General features: G+C 38.6%; 1 protein-coding gene across 1 annotated transcript in view; it reads right to left on the bottom strand.

Moving 5' to 3' along the window:
* Positions 1 to 19,327, bottom strand: part of IRAK3 (interleukin 1 receptor associated kinase 3) — a 30,212-nt gene that overhangs the window by 3,592 nt on the left and 7,293 nt on the right. Inside the window, exons 3-10 of the mRNA XM_075209485.1 lie at positions 11,756 to 11,932; positions 7,829 to 7,980; positions 6,634 to 6,698; positions 4,999 to 5,113; positions 4,706 to 4,824; positions 2,882 to 3,080; positions 1,961 to 2,023; positions 348 to 512 (exon numbers count right to left, since the gene is read on the bottom strand). Coding sequence (XP_075065586.1) covers positions 348 to 512; positions 1,961 to 2,023; positions 2,882 to 3,080; positions 4,706 to 4,824; positions 4,999 to 5,113; positions 6,634 to 6,698; positions 7,829 to 7,980; positions 11,756 to 11,932 — 1,055 coding nt within the window. The remainder of the gene's footprint in view (positions 1 to 347; positions 513 to 1,960; positions 2,024 to 2,881; positions 3,081 to 4,705; positions 4,825 to 4,998; positions 5,114 to 6,633; positions 6,699 to 7,828; positions 7,981 to 11,755; positions 11,933 to 19,327) is intronic.

The raw sequence follows: 19,327 nt of genomic DNA, 5'->3' as shown, positions 1-19,327 counted from the left end.
ATTGCAAATGAAAAGCTGGTTATGGTTCTAAATTAGGCAGACCTAAACCTGAATGGATGCATATGTTTATTTAACCTGGTGCATATTTAAATAGATGATGGATCATGGTGTACACCAGTTTATATAAATATAAGCATACATTCGGTATTAGGTATGTTTATTTTAGGATCATTACCAGATATACATTTGCAACTGATTTTATTTAATATATGTATTATCATTTCATATCTTTTCCTCATTTTACGTGTTTTCAGCTTTTACTGCAATTTTTCCTGGTCCTTAAAAGAAGTAAAATTGGGGCTTGACTATAAATATAATTATTAAAAAAGGAAAGCATTCACTCTTACCTCTTCCATAGTGGGTCTCTGTTTGGAACGCAGTGTCGTACTTTCAATAGCTACCCCAAGAAGTTGTTGTGCAACACCAAAGGGCCAATTGTTGGATTTCATATCCATTAAACTTTGAAGAGATTCACTTCCACTGTTCTCCATTTGGCTCCAAAAAATATCTCTCTTTATAAAAAGAAAAACCCCCAACAACTATAAAACAAATATATACACATATACACACACAAACACACACATAATATTCATGTCGCATTTGTCTAGAATCTAATGATTTATTTCAACTTCAAAGCAGGCCATGGCTTACCAGAATGCTCATGATGTTTGAAAACAATATATTACATGTAGGTCAGTATATCAAGTTCATGCAAAACAAAAAGGCAGTTGTCAGTGTTACAGTGACACTATATATCTGTGTATATCTAGCAAAATGAAAACATGAGGTATTGGTTCATATTTTTATCAAAACATTTAAGCCTCTGTCCCAGTTTTAAAGGGCACCTCATTATATGTAGGTCCTACATACAACGCTTTAAACACCATTAAAATGCAGTTAAAATCAGATGTGCACACCTCCAAGGTATAGGGGCACAGAAGGACTGGCTTGTAAGCCATACCCAAATGAGCCTTAAATAGGCTTAATGGTCAGCTGCTAAGACAACATAAGGCAATAATTTAAGACAAAACCAGAGAAGAAATAAGCCCATGCTCGGGCCAGTCCCATAATGGGCTACCTTGGGCTGGGTCACTGGGCCACCTGTGTTTTTTTTCCTAAAAAATAGGCTGCTGAGTCGAGTCTTGCCCCCCGGGCTGAGGTTTGCCACCCCTCCCCTGGGTATATCCCATATTATATATGGTACCAGCTGCATGGCAATATAAATGCCCATATATGTATACAAAACAAAAAGTCAGTTGTTGTCAGCGCTTATCCTTGTCAGTGCCTATCTGTGTGTAACTAGCAAAATGAAAACATGAGATATTGGTTCATATTTTAATCAAACATTCCAAACATATCAATTATCATGTTGTTTTGAATGCGCTCCAACACCCCTCCCCATTTTATCACATCTATTCTATTCAGCATGACATATAACAAGTTGTTTTGTTTTATAGCTACACTGTTTGCAGTCTAACAAAGCAAGCAACTGGTAAACATATTTAAATATTAACATAGGAAACCATATGTAGTAATCACTGAAGTGTGAAGAACCTCATAGCGGTCTGTCCAGGTATTCTTGTATTAGCTTATATGTACCTTGTGTATTTCAGGTGTGTTCTTGCCTCTTTCAATATAGTACTTCAACTTAAAAGCAGACCATTGTTTAACAAAAAGGGGCATATTCAACTAGGATTTGCGCCCGCGATCACGTGCGGAAGCAAGGGTCCCGGTAGTGCAAAATCGTGGATTTCCGTGTGCACCCATATGGGGTGTGCATTGAAATCTGCGATGTTGCAGTACTGTAATGACACTTTATACGTGCAGCTGCGCATAATCCTGGGAGCGAATCCTAATTGAATATGCCCCAAAGAGTTCATAAATAGATATATTACGTTAAGTGATTATATCAATAATCATATTTAACATATGTAGAAATGAATACTGCAGTGAAACTTACCAGATATGCACATTTGGATTCATTAAGTACAGCTTGACAGCCACTTAAAACTTCCATTGTTACCTTAAGAGAATCATAAAACATTAAAATATTCACTAATGTTAATATATTATTTTAACAACTAAAACATAGATACAACATCAAAAGAGAAGCCAGTTTAACCAATTTTCTAGATATGTACCCTAGATTTAATCTTGTACCAAGCTCCTATAAACAATTTACACCATACTTGCCAACTTTTCCTCGTTTGGCTTCAGGGAGATCCCAGTGGAGGTGAGCGTGTGGGGACGTGGCTTGACAAATCGCATCATTTTGGCTCCACCCCCTAAACGATCGTCACAATTTTGGCCAATTACAGCAGGGGGAGGGGATATTTGCGTCATTAAGCCCTACCCAGAAATGCATGAGTCTCACGGGACAGTAGGCAACTATGCGCTAAAGAAATGCAGCTAATGAATCTCTAGAGACTGAAGTGTCTTTTACATTTCTGTCTCCATTACTGAAGTCATGTTGTCTTACCTGTCAGTCTTTGATTAAATCTTGGTCTCCATGAAAATGGCCACCTCCATAGGCATCAATACATGGACAGAGGACACAATTTATGAACTGTGTCATCATGCCACAGATGGCGAAGCCAACCATGTCTTGTACTGGCAGGGAGAATGCCAGACTCTTCAGGGAGTGAGGGAGATCACCCCTATTTCAGGGAGTCTCCCTGACATTCAGGGAGAGTTGTCAAGTATGATTTATACGCATACAGTATTTAATAGCTAGCAAGTAGGAGCTTTACTACATTTTTTTCTACAAATGAAGCACTAACAAGAACATTCATCTCTTTAACAGTTATGCAAAGTGTAAATGTCTCCAACGAATGTCCTGGTTTAAATGCAAAATGTTAAAGGTAATTCTTCCCACACTCACAATTCCGTAGCTGTACACATCAGTTTTCGGTGACAGTTCTCCTTTCCGAATGTACTCCTCTGGCAGGTATCCCAAGAACCACATTGTGGCATTATCCATCCTTATGGTGTGACTGTGATTTATCAGGTAAGACCTCAAATGTATCATGGCAAAGTCTGAGAGCTTTGGCTGAAAATGCTGATCAAGTAATATATTTTTGCTGAAAGATAGGAAATAAGAACTAGCAACTGGAAAATGTGGACATTGTACAATACACCAGTGTGACTTTGTAATGTCACTCAAATGTGTTTAATGACATTTGCAGTAGAAATACATACACCGTTTTGCTTTATTCTTTAGACAATTAATCAATCCCAAGTTAGTTCTATTGCAAAATAAGTGAGATAAGCCAGCTTACTCAATTTTGTTGAAAATGGAATGAGATATCATCATCATCATCATTTATTTATATAGCGCCAACATATTCCGTAGCGCTTTACAATTGGGGACAAACATAATAAACTAATAAACAAACTGGGTAAAACAGACAAAGAGGTGAGAAGGCCCTGCTCGCAAGCTTACAATCTATGGGACAATGGGAGATTGACACATGAAGTCTACATTTTGCATTTTGGCCCAGCCAGACTGCAAAGGTAAAAGTGACTCATAAGCTAAATGATCCCGTCACACAACAATGTTGGTCAGGGGGTAGTTGTCTTGTGTGAAATTGTGTAACAGGCTAAAGGTAGTGAGGTTAAGAGGGTGGCTGAGGAATATTATAAGCTTGTCTGAAGAGGTAGGTTTTCAGAGAACGCTTGAAAGTTTGTAGACCACAGGAGAGTCTTACTGTGCGAGGGAGAGAATTCCATAGAGTGGGTGCAGCCCGAAAAAAGTCCTGTAACCGGGAATGGGAGGATGTAATAAGTGTGGATGAGAGACGCAGATCTTGTGCAGAACAGAGTTGCCGAGTTGGGAGGTATTTTGAGACAAGAGAGGAGATGTATGTTGGTGCGGCTTTGTGGATGGCCTTGTAGGTTAGAAAAAGTATTTTATATTGGATTCGGTACAAAACAGGCAGCCAGTGTAGAGACATACAGAGTGATTCAACAGAGGAATATCTCTCACATCTTCTGGTAAACCTGGACAGCTACGTCCAGAAAGATCAGGTGAGTAAAATAGGAAAGTGGTGATACAAAGAATCTCATCAAAAGGGACCTGCCATAAAAAGGTAACCAGTGTACTCTGCTGTATTATAGTTTGCTTGTTTTTTTGCTTTAAAGCAAGAGACACAAATTCTACTTTCATCAGATAAGTAGATAAATCTTTAGGTTGTGACTTTTTTTTTCATTTTGAATCAAACTATAAAGAAGGCATAATTGCTTGGTGAGATTGGTGTGATAGAGCAGATGATTTAGAATCCCTTCTACTGAATTCCTTGCTTGGCAGAGGGGTGCACGGGCATTTCCACTCTGAAAAGGATTATATACCCTAGGTCTGCTATTCTCTGCCTCTCTCCACACATAGGCAAACTTTGCATATAAATGTATATACTGGGAATGTGTTTACTGCATTTTATGTACATGTATTAAAAGTTCATAAAGGTAATTGCCTATAAACAGTGGTGGAAGTGTATACATACAGTGGTATGCCATACCGCTAACTACTCCTACTGCCTTCATTGTAAATCTATCAAATTCCATTCACTTACAGTCACATTACATTTTTCATACCCCTAGTTCTAAATTTCCATACTGCCACTTCTAAATTTCCACTCCGACCACTGCCTATAGACACACGGCAGTAATAACAAGATGAAGGTGGGTGGTGTCATGCATTTCTGTTTACCTGGTTAGATTCCCACATACAACTGGATAAGGATCCATGGAATGCAAATACTGTATGGCCCGTGCTACACCAAGCAGAATATTGTAACGTATTTGCCAAGACAGTGCAGGAGTGTTACCCTATAAAAAGCGAGAAAATACAATGACGGTACATAGACATGACATCCATTGTGCTGAACAGCTTCTTGTAGACATTTTATAAAGTCTTACAAATCAAATTATAGTACTTACAATTACATAAGTTACATCATTAATAATAAATTACATAATTATCTTACAAGAAAAAAAACTTACAGTACAGTGTATTCTGTGAAAAAGAGATCCGTTACTCATATAGGGGTACAACAAGCAGGTTTTTCCTTCCTCTGTGATAAATCCAAGCAGTTCTAGAATGTTGGAATGTTGAAATCTGGACATAGAAAACAAATCTGTAATTAGGTGAAGGTTGATATTTAAAGTAACAGTGAGGTTTAAGTTAAGGGTTTCCACCATCTGATAGATGGACTTAAGGACAACTTAGATGAGGTTATTCTGCAGTTGGACATCGACTTTAAGCTTTGCACTTCCACGTAACAAAACAGTAGTAAACACTAATGTCAACGTAACATACATTTAACAATCCATTACAATTGAATAGGTATGTATTACAACCAATCAGGGGTTAAGCTCTGGTATGGAATAATAAATTGTACAACATGCATCACAGGCAACCATTGAGAGAGAGGGGAGAAATTGGGACATGTATGATCTCTGCCAGACAGTACCAGGCACACTCCTTCTCAACAAGCTTCTCCGCAATAAAACAAACACACAGCGCTATGACACAGAAACCCACGATGCCCACAAAAAATATGATAATATACCCATAATAAAATACCCCACAAAGATTTGCACATACTTGATATTACATGCTGAAACTGTTATTTGGTTTTTTCACAAAACTAATACAAAGATAATATGTAGCATTAAATACATATGCACATAAACAATGTAGTAAAAACAGATCAACAAACAATGCACTAAAACAAACGCACAATACATTGAAAAATCTACATGCAATTATTGACACTGTCCAAAGGGTTGATTAATTTTTGTTATTATTATAGTCATTGATTTGTAAGGAGCCACAGTGCTCTGCAGTGCAGGACAATGGGGAAAACGGAGCAATCATAAAGCAGGAGCATACAAGATAGATAAAAGACATACAGATGTGAACCCATGGGTAAACAAAAGGTTTGCTCATAAGAGCGATTACAATATAGTGGGACTTTTGCTAGTACACAATAGAATACTAATCTTGAAGAAGAAAATTAAATAATGTTGACCAAACATGCTGCAATATCATAATTTATACCAGACAATGGATAGTGTGTGCAGCTAAAAGCCAACACGCCAAAAGGTTCATTATCAGTTATGTTGTTAAATATAGCAGGAAGATGACCCCCGATCACTGCTAACGGACTGTTTGGGGAGATTCCATTCGCCACAAGGTGTCTCTGAAACATCCATAGAGACACCTCTTGTCGATGTTATGGCTGGAATCTCTGCTCATTTTTCCTTGCACCCCAGAGAGATGCGAGGACAAATGAGCGGAGATTCCTACAGTAATTGCCGGCAATGTGCGCAGCTGGACAGTGCTGTGATGTCCATACGCCACATCACCAGCAATTAATTCTCCCCCTTTGTGTGATAGTACTCCAACTGCCTTAACAGGCCATAATTATGCTGTCAGTTGTTCTTGTCCAAGTTGGTCAATACGTGTGTGGACAAATTGGGCATTGGTCCTAGTGTGCGCGCTGGCCAAGTGCAGGATCATTGTGTGTGCCAAGCACAAGTAGTTCTTTTTGTGATCATGTCATAGACTTATCTTATGGCTAGCCATACCGATTTTGGAAGTGTTACTATACTAGTTATACTAAAAGTACTTACCTTGGTAAACTTTTCCATTCTGTCAGAAATAGGTTCAATTGCTTCTGATCTGACAATTCATTCTTCTGCAGGGACAGAAATGCATTTATGACTTCATAGATGTAATTTTGAAATGAAAGGTAAACACATACATGTAGTTCTGATCATTTAAAGTACAATCACAAATATAATATTATGAAATTTAAAAGTGCTGCAAAGAAAAGAAAAACATGGTGATCATGATATAAAATGAGCTGGATTTACTAAACAACACATACAATGGAATTGTGGCTCTGTTTTTGCTGTTCTGCAGTGAAAGAGGTATAACATATATATATATATATATATATATATATATATATATATATATATATAATTGTAGGTATTTACTAATACCTTGTTCACTTAAAAAAATAGTCAGTAGATGGCACATTTACAAGATGCTTTTTCATTTATATTGCAATAATATGTTCTTTAGCGCTGTACAGTCTCTGCTTCCGGAGCTTACAGTTTCCCCACCATAGGCATACACCCCTCCCCCAGTTAAGCAACTACTGATTCCAGCAGGGGACAGCTACACTTGCTTCTCCAGGCATAAAAGCCTCTGGAAATGTGAAACTGCATAGACTGTGTCGCTGGTGATAGAAGGCTGCACAGCCTGACCTTCATCTGCATGGTTGAGTAGCTGCTGAATTGCAAGGGACCTGCACCTTGGACTATATAAAGGGTGGCTTCCTATGAATAAGTTGATGCTTAATTTGCATACTGCATAGTGTCCATAGAGCAAATAGCACATGCACTGGGGCATCATCTAGAGTTGTGTGCAATACCTTGTTATTTTGAGTTGCATGTATCTTAACAGACTGAGAAACTAAGAGACTTAGAAATAAACACATATCCTCACTTACTCATTGCTCATTGTTATCTATTGCTTCAGTGTCTTATTGATTCCCTCTTTTTATGGTAATAAAATGTTTAAAAAAAAGCTATTTTGGAAAATGAGAGATTTGCTCTTCTAGAAGCATCTATGCAAATGACAGATCATGGGTAACCAATCAGAGCAGCTTTGATTGGCCAAAGCACGGGTAAGCTGCTCTGACTTGCGTATAGACTGCACGTGGTGTAGTGTCTATCCCCATTGCTTCTCACTGAGATAATAGTGTGCACAATTTATCTCAATTTATTAATGGTGGCTCAAACTAATGCTGCACATTACCTGTTTAAGCAGCTTTACAACACACGATTGCTTCTTAATTTCTGCTTTGAAAACTTCATAAAAATGTCCTTCTCCAATCAAGAAATCTCTGTGGAAGCCGTTAGTTTCTTCTTTAATCTCCTTAAAGCTGACATGTGGTTGGACATTTATTTCTAGGAAAAAGATTAAAACATGAAAGATTATTATGCCACAGTCATTATTTCACATTAGTGAGCTATTAATTCAGTGGTTTGTCATTAAAAGCTGTCAAACATTGCACTCCACAGGACAGATGTGACAAAAGATTGATATCTGCATTTTATCATAAAGTTATGAATTGTTGGAAAAGAGATAGTTTTTTTTCCTGTAATTTAGAGCGAGCACCATGTCTAAAATATATTAAATTACAGTTAAATGTCCCCCGTCTTTCCCCACTCAGTCCCTTGCATTTTCCTCCTCATTAAATTAATTAGCAGTGTTACTCGCCGGATGAGGCACTTAGTGATCATGTCAGTGTGTATGATATTATCACTGAGCAGTGGCAACGAGTTCTCTTTCTTGTTTCATGATACTTTCAGGATAACTGGTTTCCAGATAAAGAAAATCCAGTAACTGTATACTAGGAAACGGTCCTTAATAGCCCATAGTACCAAATCACATGCCACCAAATATCCCTATTTCACTGTGCCATTGTCCCATCTGGAGACATGTTTGTCCTGCGGGTGGGCATGTTAGGGCAGTCCCATGGGGGCGTGGCCACGCCCCCTGTCCAGTAAACATGACACTGACACTAAGAAAGATCACTAGCCCACTACCATTAGATGTGTGCCTAGCCATTCTACTGTCTGAGCCGACAACTGAAGTGGTACCTTCATTATCCCTAACAAAAACAAAAAACATTCTATAGAAGAACTGTGCATTATTAATAACAATCATACTGAGCCTATCAGCAAAAAAGAAGCCAGTCATTTCAAATTTTACAGCAAGTAAAATCTGCCCCAGGTTGTTTCAGTATATACACATCTATGATCATCATGTAAGCATGTTGTAGTTATTTAAGAATCAGTCAATTTTTAGTTTGAGCTGGAATTCAATGAGATAACATAAAAAAAGAAAATAATATTTAATGTGGATTTTGCACTTGCTTAATCTGTCACTTGTCTCTTCACTTACTGCATTTACCAGTGATGGGAATGGGGGTGTACACGTTGGCATGTCATACCGCCACTTCTCCTACTGTCTTCATTTTAAAACTTTTAAATTCTACTCACTTATATTCCCTTTCCCTTACATTTTTCATAAAGTCACTTCTAAATATCCAGACTATTACTTTTAAATTTTCACTTCGACCACTGGCTTGTACAGTTTGAAATAGCACAGTTATTTCTACTATTGCAGAGCTGTAACTAGACATTTTAGTGCCCTGGGCCAGAGAGATCACCGATGCAACCCACTGCTGGAGGATGCAATCCAATCCACTGAGGTGGCATGTCTAGCCCTTGAAGGGTTTAGTTAGCCCTTTACAAGCACTATTAATATTGAGCTTTATTTTTCTAGCCATTGAGTGCCCTGTATTGAAATACTCCTTTTTGGCCTGACCTTAAGTCTGTATTCTAAGGTGCAAAATGTAATTGTTCATCCATAATAAATAACATATTGGGCATGATAATGCTATAATTTTGTTTAGTGTGGATTTAGACTACACTGTGATATTCCTGGTATTCACTATTAGCTGACCACCCCCCCCATAGTTATCTAAGTTCCCTTATATTTTTATATACCCCTCTGAAAACATCATATAATAATTCCATAAACACTGGTTCCATGCATTTAGAGCCCAGCTCTATGGATGCATTGTTGACTTTCAACAGCTCAGATGAGTGACTGCTGTTATATATTGTTTTAAACAATTCTGTAGAGTTTAGGTGATAAATTTAAATAATTGTGTCTATGGTTTGTGCACAGTTTCATGTTAAGTGGCACACTGAAAGGCTAGGTACACTCTGGAGCATTTTTGTTCAATCATCGGGCAAATTGGCCAACATACGACCATTTGGTCGGAAGTCAGGTTAGTGTGTATAGTTACACGATGGTCGAAAGTCGTTCCAAAGTGTCCAAAGTGTCGATTGTCGGCTCGTTTGGTTGGTCGTACTGTTTAAGATTTTCTGACCAATCCACTTAACAATCATGTAGTGTGTACAAGTTTCCAATCGATCCACGAGCAACTGCCGAAAATTCCTCGAGCTGCGACTCCTCTGGGTGAGTGTGTATGTTAATTTCTGATGCCTGTACCAGTCCCACGTGGTGTGGTGTCCGCACGTCCCTCATTTGGTAATTGGGTGCTTCTAGCGGTAAAGCAATAGCAGGTGTCTATTGCATTAATGCATATAGCATATGTCTGCTATTCGAATTAGAAACCTTTGTCAGTGTAGCGTTATAAAAAAAAACAATGTTTCATTTATATGTATATTGCTTATGTCTGACTCCTTAATTATAGCTATGTGTAACTTTAATACACATTAATAAAAGGTTAAATATGTGTATTACATTTGTCTGCCTGCATAATTCTATACATTTTTGTATATAACACATTTTTTGTGTTTCCCATAGATGTGTATTTTATATATGTCTGGTTGCATATTAATACACCTGTGTAAACGGTAATGCATCTTGCACCTTTGTTCTGTAACTCTTTACATGTACATTCAACATATTTTATAATCGAACCTTTATTTACTTAATGCATATATTTGTAAAATACACAGAATAAACCACACATTTTAAATCCAAGAGATTTATTTTTGAATTATGCTGCAAACATTAACAGTTGAAAAATAAAAAAAGTTTCAACATATTTCTATTAGTACTATAACATTGGACTTTTTAATGGTTATACTGGCTAGTGCTTTGTGGCATAACCGTCTGAAAAAACTGAAACATCCCCATGAATTTTCCTTCTAGATTTTTTAATTATTTTTTTTTACTGATGTTTGCCTCTAATTCTTTAAAATATTCGTCAAGCTTTTCCATCTTCTCTACCACACCCTGCAAAGGACTACCAACATTCTTTTGTCCCTGAGAACTTTCTTCCGATATGACGATGAAATATGAGAGAATGTGTCTCTCCTCTTGAACCAGTCTTTGGTCGAACAATATCTATTCTTTCTGCTTCTTTCCCTGTGGGTCTGTACTTGCAGTCTTCTTGCCACAGCGAGCAGAAAAAGAGCAGTTGCTTGTTGTCCTTCAAAAGTATCCATATTAGTGAAAAAAATTGTTTATGTTGCGAACGAACGTACACGTGCTAACGAATGTATGAAGAAAATGTGTTACCTTTGCTTTTTTATGAAGTTTGGTGTGGTTGTTATTGAACATGCTCTGCCCCATGTTTAAATTTCTCAGGGATATCATATGGACCTCATAAGTTGTTTCAGTGTATACAAAATTCTAATCTTTGCTCATGACAATATGGCTGTGAAAAGTTGCTGCTCGGACGGTCGGTCTTTCGTTAATCATCTAGTGACTAGTGTATACGCATTAATCGTCCGAGCGATAGGACATTCTGTTGAAGGTAAAATCTTTGTAGATAACATGTCGGTTGGAAAGTTCTTCACTATGTACATAGCCTAACAATCAACACCACTCCTCAAATGGCGACTGAATTGCTAACAACTCCTGATTACCTATGTCATCTCTTTTTTTTAACTCTGTTTATTGCAGCAATATACAACATACAGGGGGACTATAAATATATAACATTGAATGCACATATAACCGTTTAAGCTGAGCACTGTCAAAATGAGAGCATGGAAGCTCAAAGTGACCTGAGAGAGATCAGGGGGAGAAAAAGGAATTCCCAAAAGGAAAGAAAAAAGAAACGTCTTAATTTCAGCTCGTTGCTTTTTTTGTGGATGTTATGTGGATCAAAGCAAAAATATCAACTTTCTTTACCTGTGAATAAGGTGATCGCTCGCTGAAGTCCCATTTCCTGTAGAACTACTAATAGGTCGCCGACAGTCTTATTTTTGTGTGCCCAGCTCCAAAGCAGCTCCTTTGTTCTGCTTTTACCTTGATCTGCATACTTCTCAATTTTACGGAAGTCCATCCAGTCTGAAGTGAGACGCTCAGCTTGAAAAAAGAATGTACATTTTATACAAAATGCATGTACCATTTTAATAATGTACAGTAGAACTTCTGTATAGCACATAAAGCATGAAATTCATAAAAAGATTATCCTACTAGTAAGGCCCGGTGACTTGGTCGCTCTCTTATGAATGAATAGGACATAAGTGTTCTTGTAGTTAAAATATGATAAAATATGAGTTATTCAGTCATTTATATAGGCAATAGCCAGAACAGACGTGTGTCATGATTATAGCCTAATCAGGATAATTATAAAACAATATGGTAATGTTGTCATGACCTTTATCCTAAAATCTGTAGTCAAAATGGTTTCCAGTAAATCACTATGTGTAAGCAAACCAGGGTTAATGTATTTTGATAAAGACATACTTCAGGGGCCTGTTTTCTGTAACCTTACCTTGATTATATATTTAGAGATGCCCTCATAAAATAGCAATCAATCCTTTACAGTGCCCAGTTAAGTATTCCAAGGAAACCATTGGTAAAATGTCTATTTGAGTCACTTCAAATTTAGTGTATAATCATTATGGGAAACAAAATGGATCAACGCTATACTTTCCCTAATCTGTGTTTGAGAAAACACTGTTTAATTTCGTAACTGCTGAAAGTAACAACATAACATGTGTCAATGAAATATACATGCCCCCTAAGGAACATATGTAGATGACGTATGTCTCCTAGGAATGCATATAACATAATAATTTTTCATAAATATGTTCAGAAAATCAAAGCAGGTTTGGATGAATTAATGCCATATAACTGCTATGTTCCAAAAGAGAGATATGCTATATTATTAGAAACCATTACCAGAACTGTTTTTAGACAATTGGTTGTAAAACAAATACCAGCATACCACTTTCAATGAGGTCACCAAATAGGGGGGTTTGAGCAAGGAGCAAATTTTAAAAAGTCATGGAATAATTTGGAAAAATATCAGTTCTGCTGGGTCAACCTAATGCTGATAAAATGTGTTAGGGGATTTAGATTGTAAGCTCTATTGGGGCAGGAACTGAAGTGAGTCAGTTCTCTGTACAGTGCTAAATAAATGATGATGATTGTCCCTACCCTTTATCCTTCCCCAATAAGCATTGCGCTTTTTTGGAATATTACATACCATTTAATAATACTATATCTTTGTGTTCTTAAACAATCCACATGTCAGATATGCTTGATTTTTATATTGTTACATTTATGCAGGGATTTGTTTGGTTTACAATATCTCTAATTAATTTAGGTAGTGATTGCATTTTAGGATGAGTCAGGGTTTAAGTGAATACTTCCTAAGAGTCTCTGTTCTGGAACTTCAATAGGGAGTGTCAGATATTTTGGGGGTTTTAGTCAGTTTTAGACAGACTAAGTGGTTTTGTGCTGATTAACCTTTTAACACACGTCACGCATGCCCAAGTGGGTCTTATCATCAGAAGGTGGTGACAGACACAGAATAAAAATCAAATTTGCGGTGGGTATATATAGTGGAGAAGCACAGTAATAAAATGGGGACAACTGAGCAAATCAGTAAGAACATAAAGATTATAACATACCTCCCAACATTCCGATTATTGGAATCAGGACACTGCAAGAAGGGGGCATAACCACATCATTATGGATTGTGTCCATGTCCCTAAGCCATCTCTAGTGAATCTGAAGCACTAGATACTTTGCATTGTCATGTGCACCTGTGGCAGGTGTGTGCAGTAGCCTCTCTCCGTTAAAAGTCAACATACCTCCCAACATTCCTGGCATCGGAACAAAAGTCCTGGCTGTTCAGACCGCAGGACAGTCCTCCTAAATCGGGACTTCTGGGAGATATACTATAATAATCAACTTCACTCAACATTAACATTTTGTAGGGCGCCTGGCTTAGCAGCTGATGGCCGTGATGGCCCTAACAACATAAAACGGTAGCTCCTGCTCAGAAACCTCGGTTTTACCTGAAAAAAACACAGCTTTAAACTTAATAGATCTCATCCTAAATTACACTCAGGGGTAAATGTATGAAAGTCCAGTTTTTTCAACTCGTCGGAAATCGGCGAGTTTACAGCTAAAATTTTGCGCCACTTTAAATTTTTGCTGTAAACTCGCTGATTTCCGGCGAGTTGAAAAAAATCGGACCATAATACATTTACCCCTCAGTGTTTCTGTATTATACCAGCCCATCACACAGACACCTCCTCCTATGCTGAATCAGATAAACTTCCCAATATCATGGACCCCTACTGTTGCATTCCGTCGGTGGGACCTTCATGCCCCAAGACCTACACTGGTCATACATATGTATTCCCACTGTGCTTTCCCTCCCCCTCTCCTCCTTCAAAGTCCACTCTATCCATCTCTTCTCTCCCATCCATCTCTGTGACGCTGTCATCTATCGCCCTCCTGGCCCCACTTCCCTTTTTCTTAACAACTTTGCTACCTTTCCTCTGACCTTCCCTCCATCATACTAGGGGATTTTAACATCCCTATTGAGAACCCCACTGACCCTGCCTCCATCAAACTTCTTGTCCTTTCTTCCTCCTTGGGCCTCACTCAGTGGACCTCTTCCCCCATCCACTGTCTTGGTCACTCCGTTGACCTTGGCTTCCCTCTTTTTGACCACCATCTCCTCCCCTTCACTGTCATCCTCCCAAGCACCTCCCGCCCCTATATCTACCCTCACTTGGCGCAATCTCCAGTCCCTGCAGCCTCTTTGCCACATTCAATTATGTACTCTTCCTCCCTCGTCCTATCCCGCTCTCCCTTTCCGCTACCGACTTTGTCTCATTTTTCTCCTCCAAAAGCGAGGCTATCAGACTTGACATCTCCTCCTTGGTTCACCCTCATCGATACACCTTCCTCCATCAACCAACTCTGGTGCTCTTGACACCCTACTTCGGGTGAAGAAGTATAATCCTTCATTCTTTTCTCTATCCCATCTACCTGCCACCTGGATCCCATTCCTTCTCACCTCCTTTGCTCACTCTTCCTCACTGCCTATTACTACCTTGCTCATGTCTACAACCTGTCACTCTCCACTGGCGTTGTGCTCTCTCCCTTTAAACACGCCCTCATCTCCCCCATTCTTAAGAAACTCACTCGCTAACTACCGCTCCATATCACTTCTCCCCTTTGCCTCCAAATTACTTGAGAGGGTTGTCTACAAACGCCTCACCAGGCACCTCTTGGACAACTCCCTTCTTGATCCTCTCCAAACCGTCTTCCGTCCCCTCTCCACTGAAACTGCATTGGCCAAAGTTACCAACGACCTTCTCTTGGCCAAATCCAGGGGTCACTTCTCCCTGCTCATCCTCCTGGACCTCTCCGCGAGCTTCGACACCGTGGACCACCCCCTCCTATTGCAGACCCTTCTTTCTCTCAGCCTCTCTGGGTGTGCCATTGCTTACCTCGCCAACTGCTCCTCTGTATCCACCTCTGGTTCTTCATCCCCTTCTCTGCCCTCCCTGTTGGTGTCCCTCAGGGCTGTGTTCCTCTACTCTTTTCACTGTACACTACCTCCCTGGGTGATCTCCCCACTTCCTTCGGTCTCCAGTATCACCCTTACTTGGATGACATTCAACTTTACATCTCTACCCTGATCCCCCCATCTTCTCTCGCGTATCTGACTGCCTTTCTGCCATCTCCTCTTGGATGTCCTCACACTTTCTTAAAATCAACATTGCCAAAATCGCACTATCTTCCCTCCCTCTAAATCTTCATCCCACCTTGATATCTCCATCACTGTTAACAACACCACCATCTCTTGTGTTCTCCAACTCCGCTGTCTAGGTGTCACCCTTGATTCCTCACTTCGTTTTAACCCACACATCCAATCTCTTGCTCAATCCTGTCGTTTCCAACTATGCAACATCGCCTGCATCCGGCCCTTCATATCTCGGGATGACACCAAAACCATCATTCATGCACTCATTTCCTGTCTTGATTACTGTAGCCTTCTCCTTACCAACCTCCCCCGCTCCCACCTTGCACCCCTTCACTCTATACTCAACGCGGTTCCCTACGGTGAATCACTGTCGCCTCCCCTCCACTCTGATCACATCTCCGGAGCTGCCCCCTACACTGGAATGACTTGCACGCCAGTCTCCTAATCTGTGCTCTCTCAAACGTGCAACTTAAAACTTATCTGTTCCTCATTGCCTTTCAACCATCCACCTAACCATCCATACATGCTTGATCCGCTCACCTCTCTCCTCTGCATTCCTATGTGCACTCCTCTTCCGCGTGATCTCCTGCGCTGACTCCCCTCTTGTGCCTACAGTCTGTTTTCCCTCCCTTTAGTATGTAAGCTCTTACGAACAGGGCCCTATTCCCTCCTGTCTATACCATCTCTTCTCTTCCAACTTCACTGTACTAGCTATACTTTGAGCTATTGGAGTCTTGGTTTTACTTTTTCATTGTTCTGTACTGTTTACCCTGTGTGGTCAACTGTATGTATTCTGTATGGCGCTGCGGAAACCTTGTGGATCCATAAAAATAAAGGAAAATAATAATAGCAGAGAAACAAAGCTCACACTCAATGTATTTTTCGACTAAACCCTAAATCCAAAAAAAGTTCATCACATATTTCATTCCCCATCACCTGTAACAGACATTATTGTAAAGAAGGAAATACTATTCATATTTGGTGATCAGCTATATATATATTCAGAACCTTTGGAAAGTGTAAACTCTCATAAAGAAAATTTTGAGAAAACCATAAAACTGTCACTGCCATGGTTATGCCTACTCCATATGAAACCAAAAGGAATGTTAATATCTCAAATCTGTCATGTCACAAGATGCCCCATAGTCAAACCTAGAAAGCTATATACCAGAAATGGAGAAATCAAACCCAAAATATGGGAGATTACCTTAATGTCTGTAATTTAGGTATTCCTGTCCTAAGACACTTTAACTTATATAAAAACAAACACTGGAATCCCTGCTTCTCCCAGGTGACCTAAATGATCAAACAGGGCAAGCATAGTGTCCATGGGGACATAAACCATTTTTTCTGTTTCAGCCTAACACTAAAACATCTGTGGCAGTTGTAGTTACATTCCTATTTATGCTGGGGAGTACCGTGGCAAAGGTGGACTTTCTGTGGTGTCGGTTTTCCTCCACAACGAAAAGGAGTACTACAGAAAGTCCACCTGTGCCATGGTACTCACAAGCAGCATTTGATATTGGTCCCAGCTATTCTGCAAGAATACTGTGCTAATTGAGGGCACAATCTGGCTACAAGAGGAATTGCATCAATTTCGCAAGACTCATTTTTCTGAAATGATCCAGACTGCTGACGGTAAACTTAATTTGTATACATAGAAAAAAAGGATAATCCCATCTCGCTCTAGGGTTACGGCTTCCTCATTACTTCTACCTCAGAAAAATTAAGAGGTTGGATAGGAGGGGAGGAGCTCTCCCAACTAAAGACTGTAACTAAATATCACAAGTGGTGAAAAAGATCACCTGGAAAGAGTTGGTTAGTGAGGCACTCCAGTCCCTTAGGAGATATAAAACCAAAGTTTATTTAGAGTTATATTAAATTCAAATGACCAAGTATCAATGAGGTCGGTAAATTAATATTAAAATAAAAAAAAGTGCTAAAGAATGGAAAATAAGTGGTAAAGAAAAATAAAAGGACCCTTCCGGGAGGCCGGTTAGTGAGTTTATTACAGCAATTAGTGTTATTATTGTATGGAAAAAATATTCATTGATATAGGCAATGTATCACTTTATTTGAGGAAACAAAAGTTTGTTTGTATTTATTTCACATGTTCATCGATACATTGTGTCAGCTCTCATTATTACACTGTGTCCACTCCAAAGTGAGGTAACTGCAGTCCCTATAGTTATATGCGCTATTAAAATTCAAGGTTCTGGGACCATTCAAGTATCAAATAGTTTGAAAATAGGAAAAGGAGTGTTCCTTAATCATAAAGCCTATTAGCATGGCACTTGTTATGCTGCCTATTAGCATGGCAATTGTTTATAAAACACACTCAGGGCCTGATTCATTAAGAATCTTAACTTAAGAAACTTCTTATTTCAGCCTCCTGGACAAAACCATGTTACAATGCAAGGGGTGCAAATTAGTATTCTGTTTTGCACATAAGTTAAATACTGACTGTTTTTTCATGTAGCACACAAATATCAACTTTAAATTTCAGTGTACTAATAAGCTATCAAGTATTTGTGTGCTACATGAAAAAAACAGTCAGTATTTAACTTATGTGCAAAACAGAATACTAATTTGCACCCCTTGCTTTGTAACATGGTTTTGTCCAGGAGACTGAAATAAGAAGTTTCTCATGTTAAGATCCTTAATGAATCAGGCCCCCAGATTCTATTTAACATTGATATGATGCATAGAAAGACCAGTGATAAAAGGAATAATCTGTGACACAAATAGGTCTCCTTGGGGATATATCTATTAGTGTCAAAGTTCACTAATACTCAGCACTAAATAGCCTCACTAATATTAGTGTCTGTTAGCAAGAGAGTCCCCTTCAGGGCACTGCGCTATTATCATCATGCCCTGGTGCTAAGCATTAAGTAGTCCCATAGTACTTGAATTTGTTCTTAGATGATCATTTCTAACTATAGAGTCTATGTATAGAGATTAGCATCAGAGGAAACTACACAACTTAGGAGTTTAGCCGCGAACGTGCTACACTCCTAGGTAGTGTAGTTTCCTCTGATACTAATCTCTATGCATAGACAATAACACTAATTGCTATAATAAACTCACTAACTGGCCTCCCAGAAGGGTCCTTTTATTTATCTTTACCACTTATTTTCCATTCTTTATCACTTTTCTTTATTTTAATATTAATTTGTCGACCTCATTGATACCTGGTCATTTGAATTTAATATAATTCTTAATAAACTTTGGTTTTATATCTCCTAAGAGACTGGAGTGCCTCAGTAACCAACTCTTTCCAGGTGATCTTTTTCACCACTTGTGATATTTAGGTAAACTTAATTCACCTGTTAATATTCTGTGTCTCATTATTATGGTCCAGCTGGACAGACCTCAGATAATATAGATAGAATTTAGGGAAGTACATTAGAATGATCTTCCGTAATTCCGTCATTTCATTTTCTATTCAACCACATACAAGCAAATATATTTATGGCAGTATGCTACTAAAATAAAGCTTTGTATATTCAATTAAAACATACACAGATGTTGTATTTATGTCTGAGTTTTAGGATATGAATCAGTGTAAAGTACCTGCAATATAAAATGTTATTTATAAAACAAAGATTTACATTATATCATTTGATTAAAAATAAACAGCATAAAAAATGTTAAAGTGCAACAATAACATTATGTATGCATTGCCCTCAATTTTTACAAGGGTGAGCAAAAATGTCAGTGTTACCAGATTAAGTTGTGAAATA

This window comes from Mixophyes fleayi, chromosome 4 (assembly GCF_038048845.1).
Source record: "Mixophyes fleayi isolate aMixFle1 chromosome 4, aMixFle1.hap1, whole genome shotgun sequence".
NCBI lineage: Eukaryota > Metazoa > Chordata > Amphibia > Anura > Limnodynastidae > Mixophyes > Mixophyes fleayi.
This window is presented reverse-complemented; position numbering and strand designations above follow the sequence as displayed.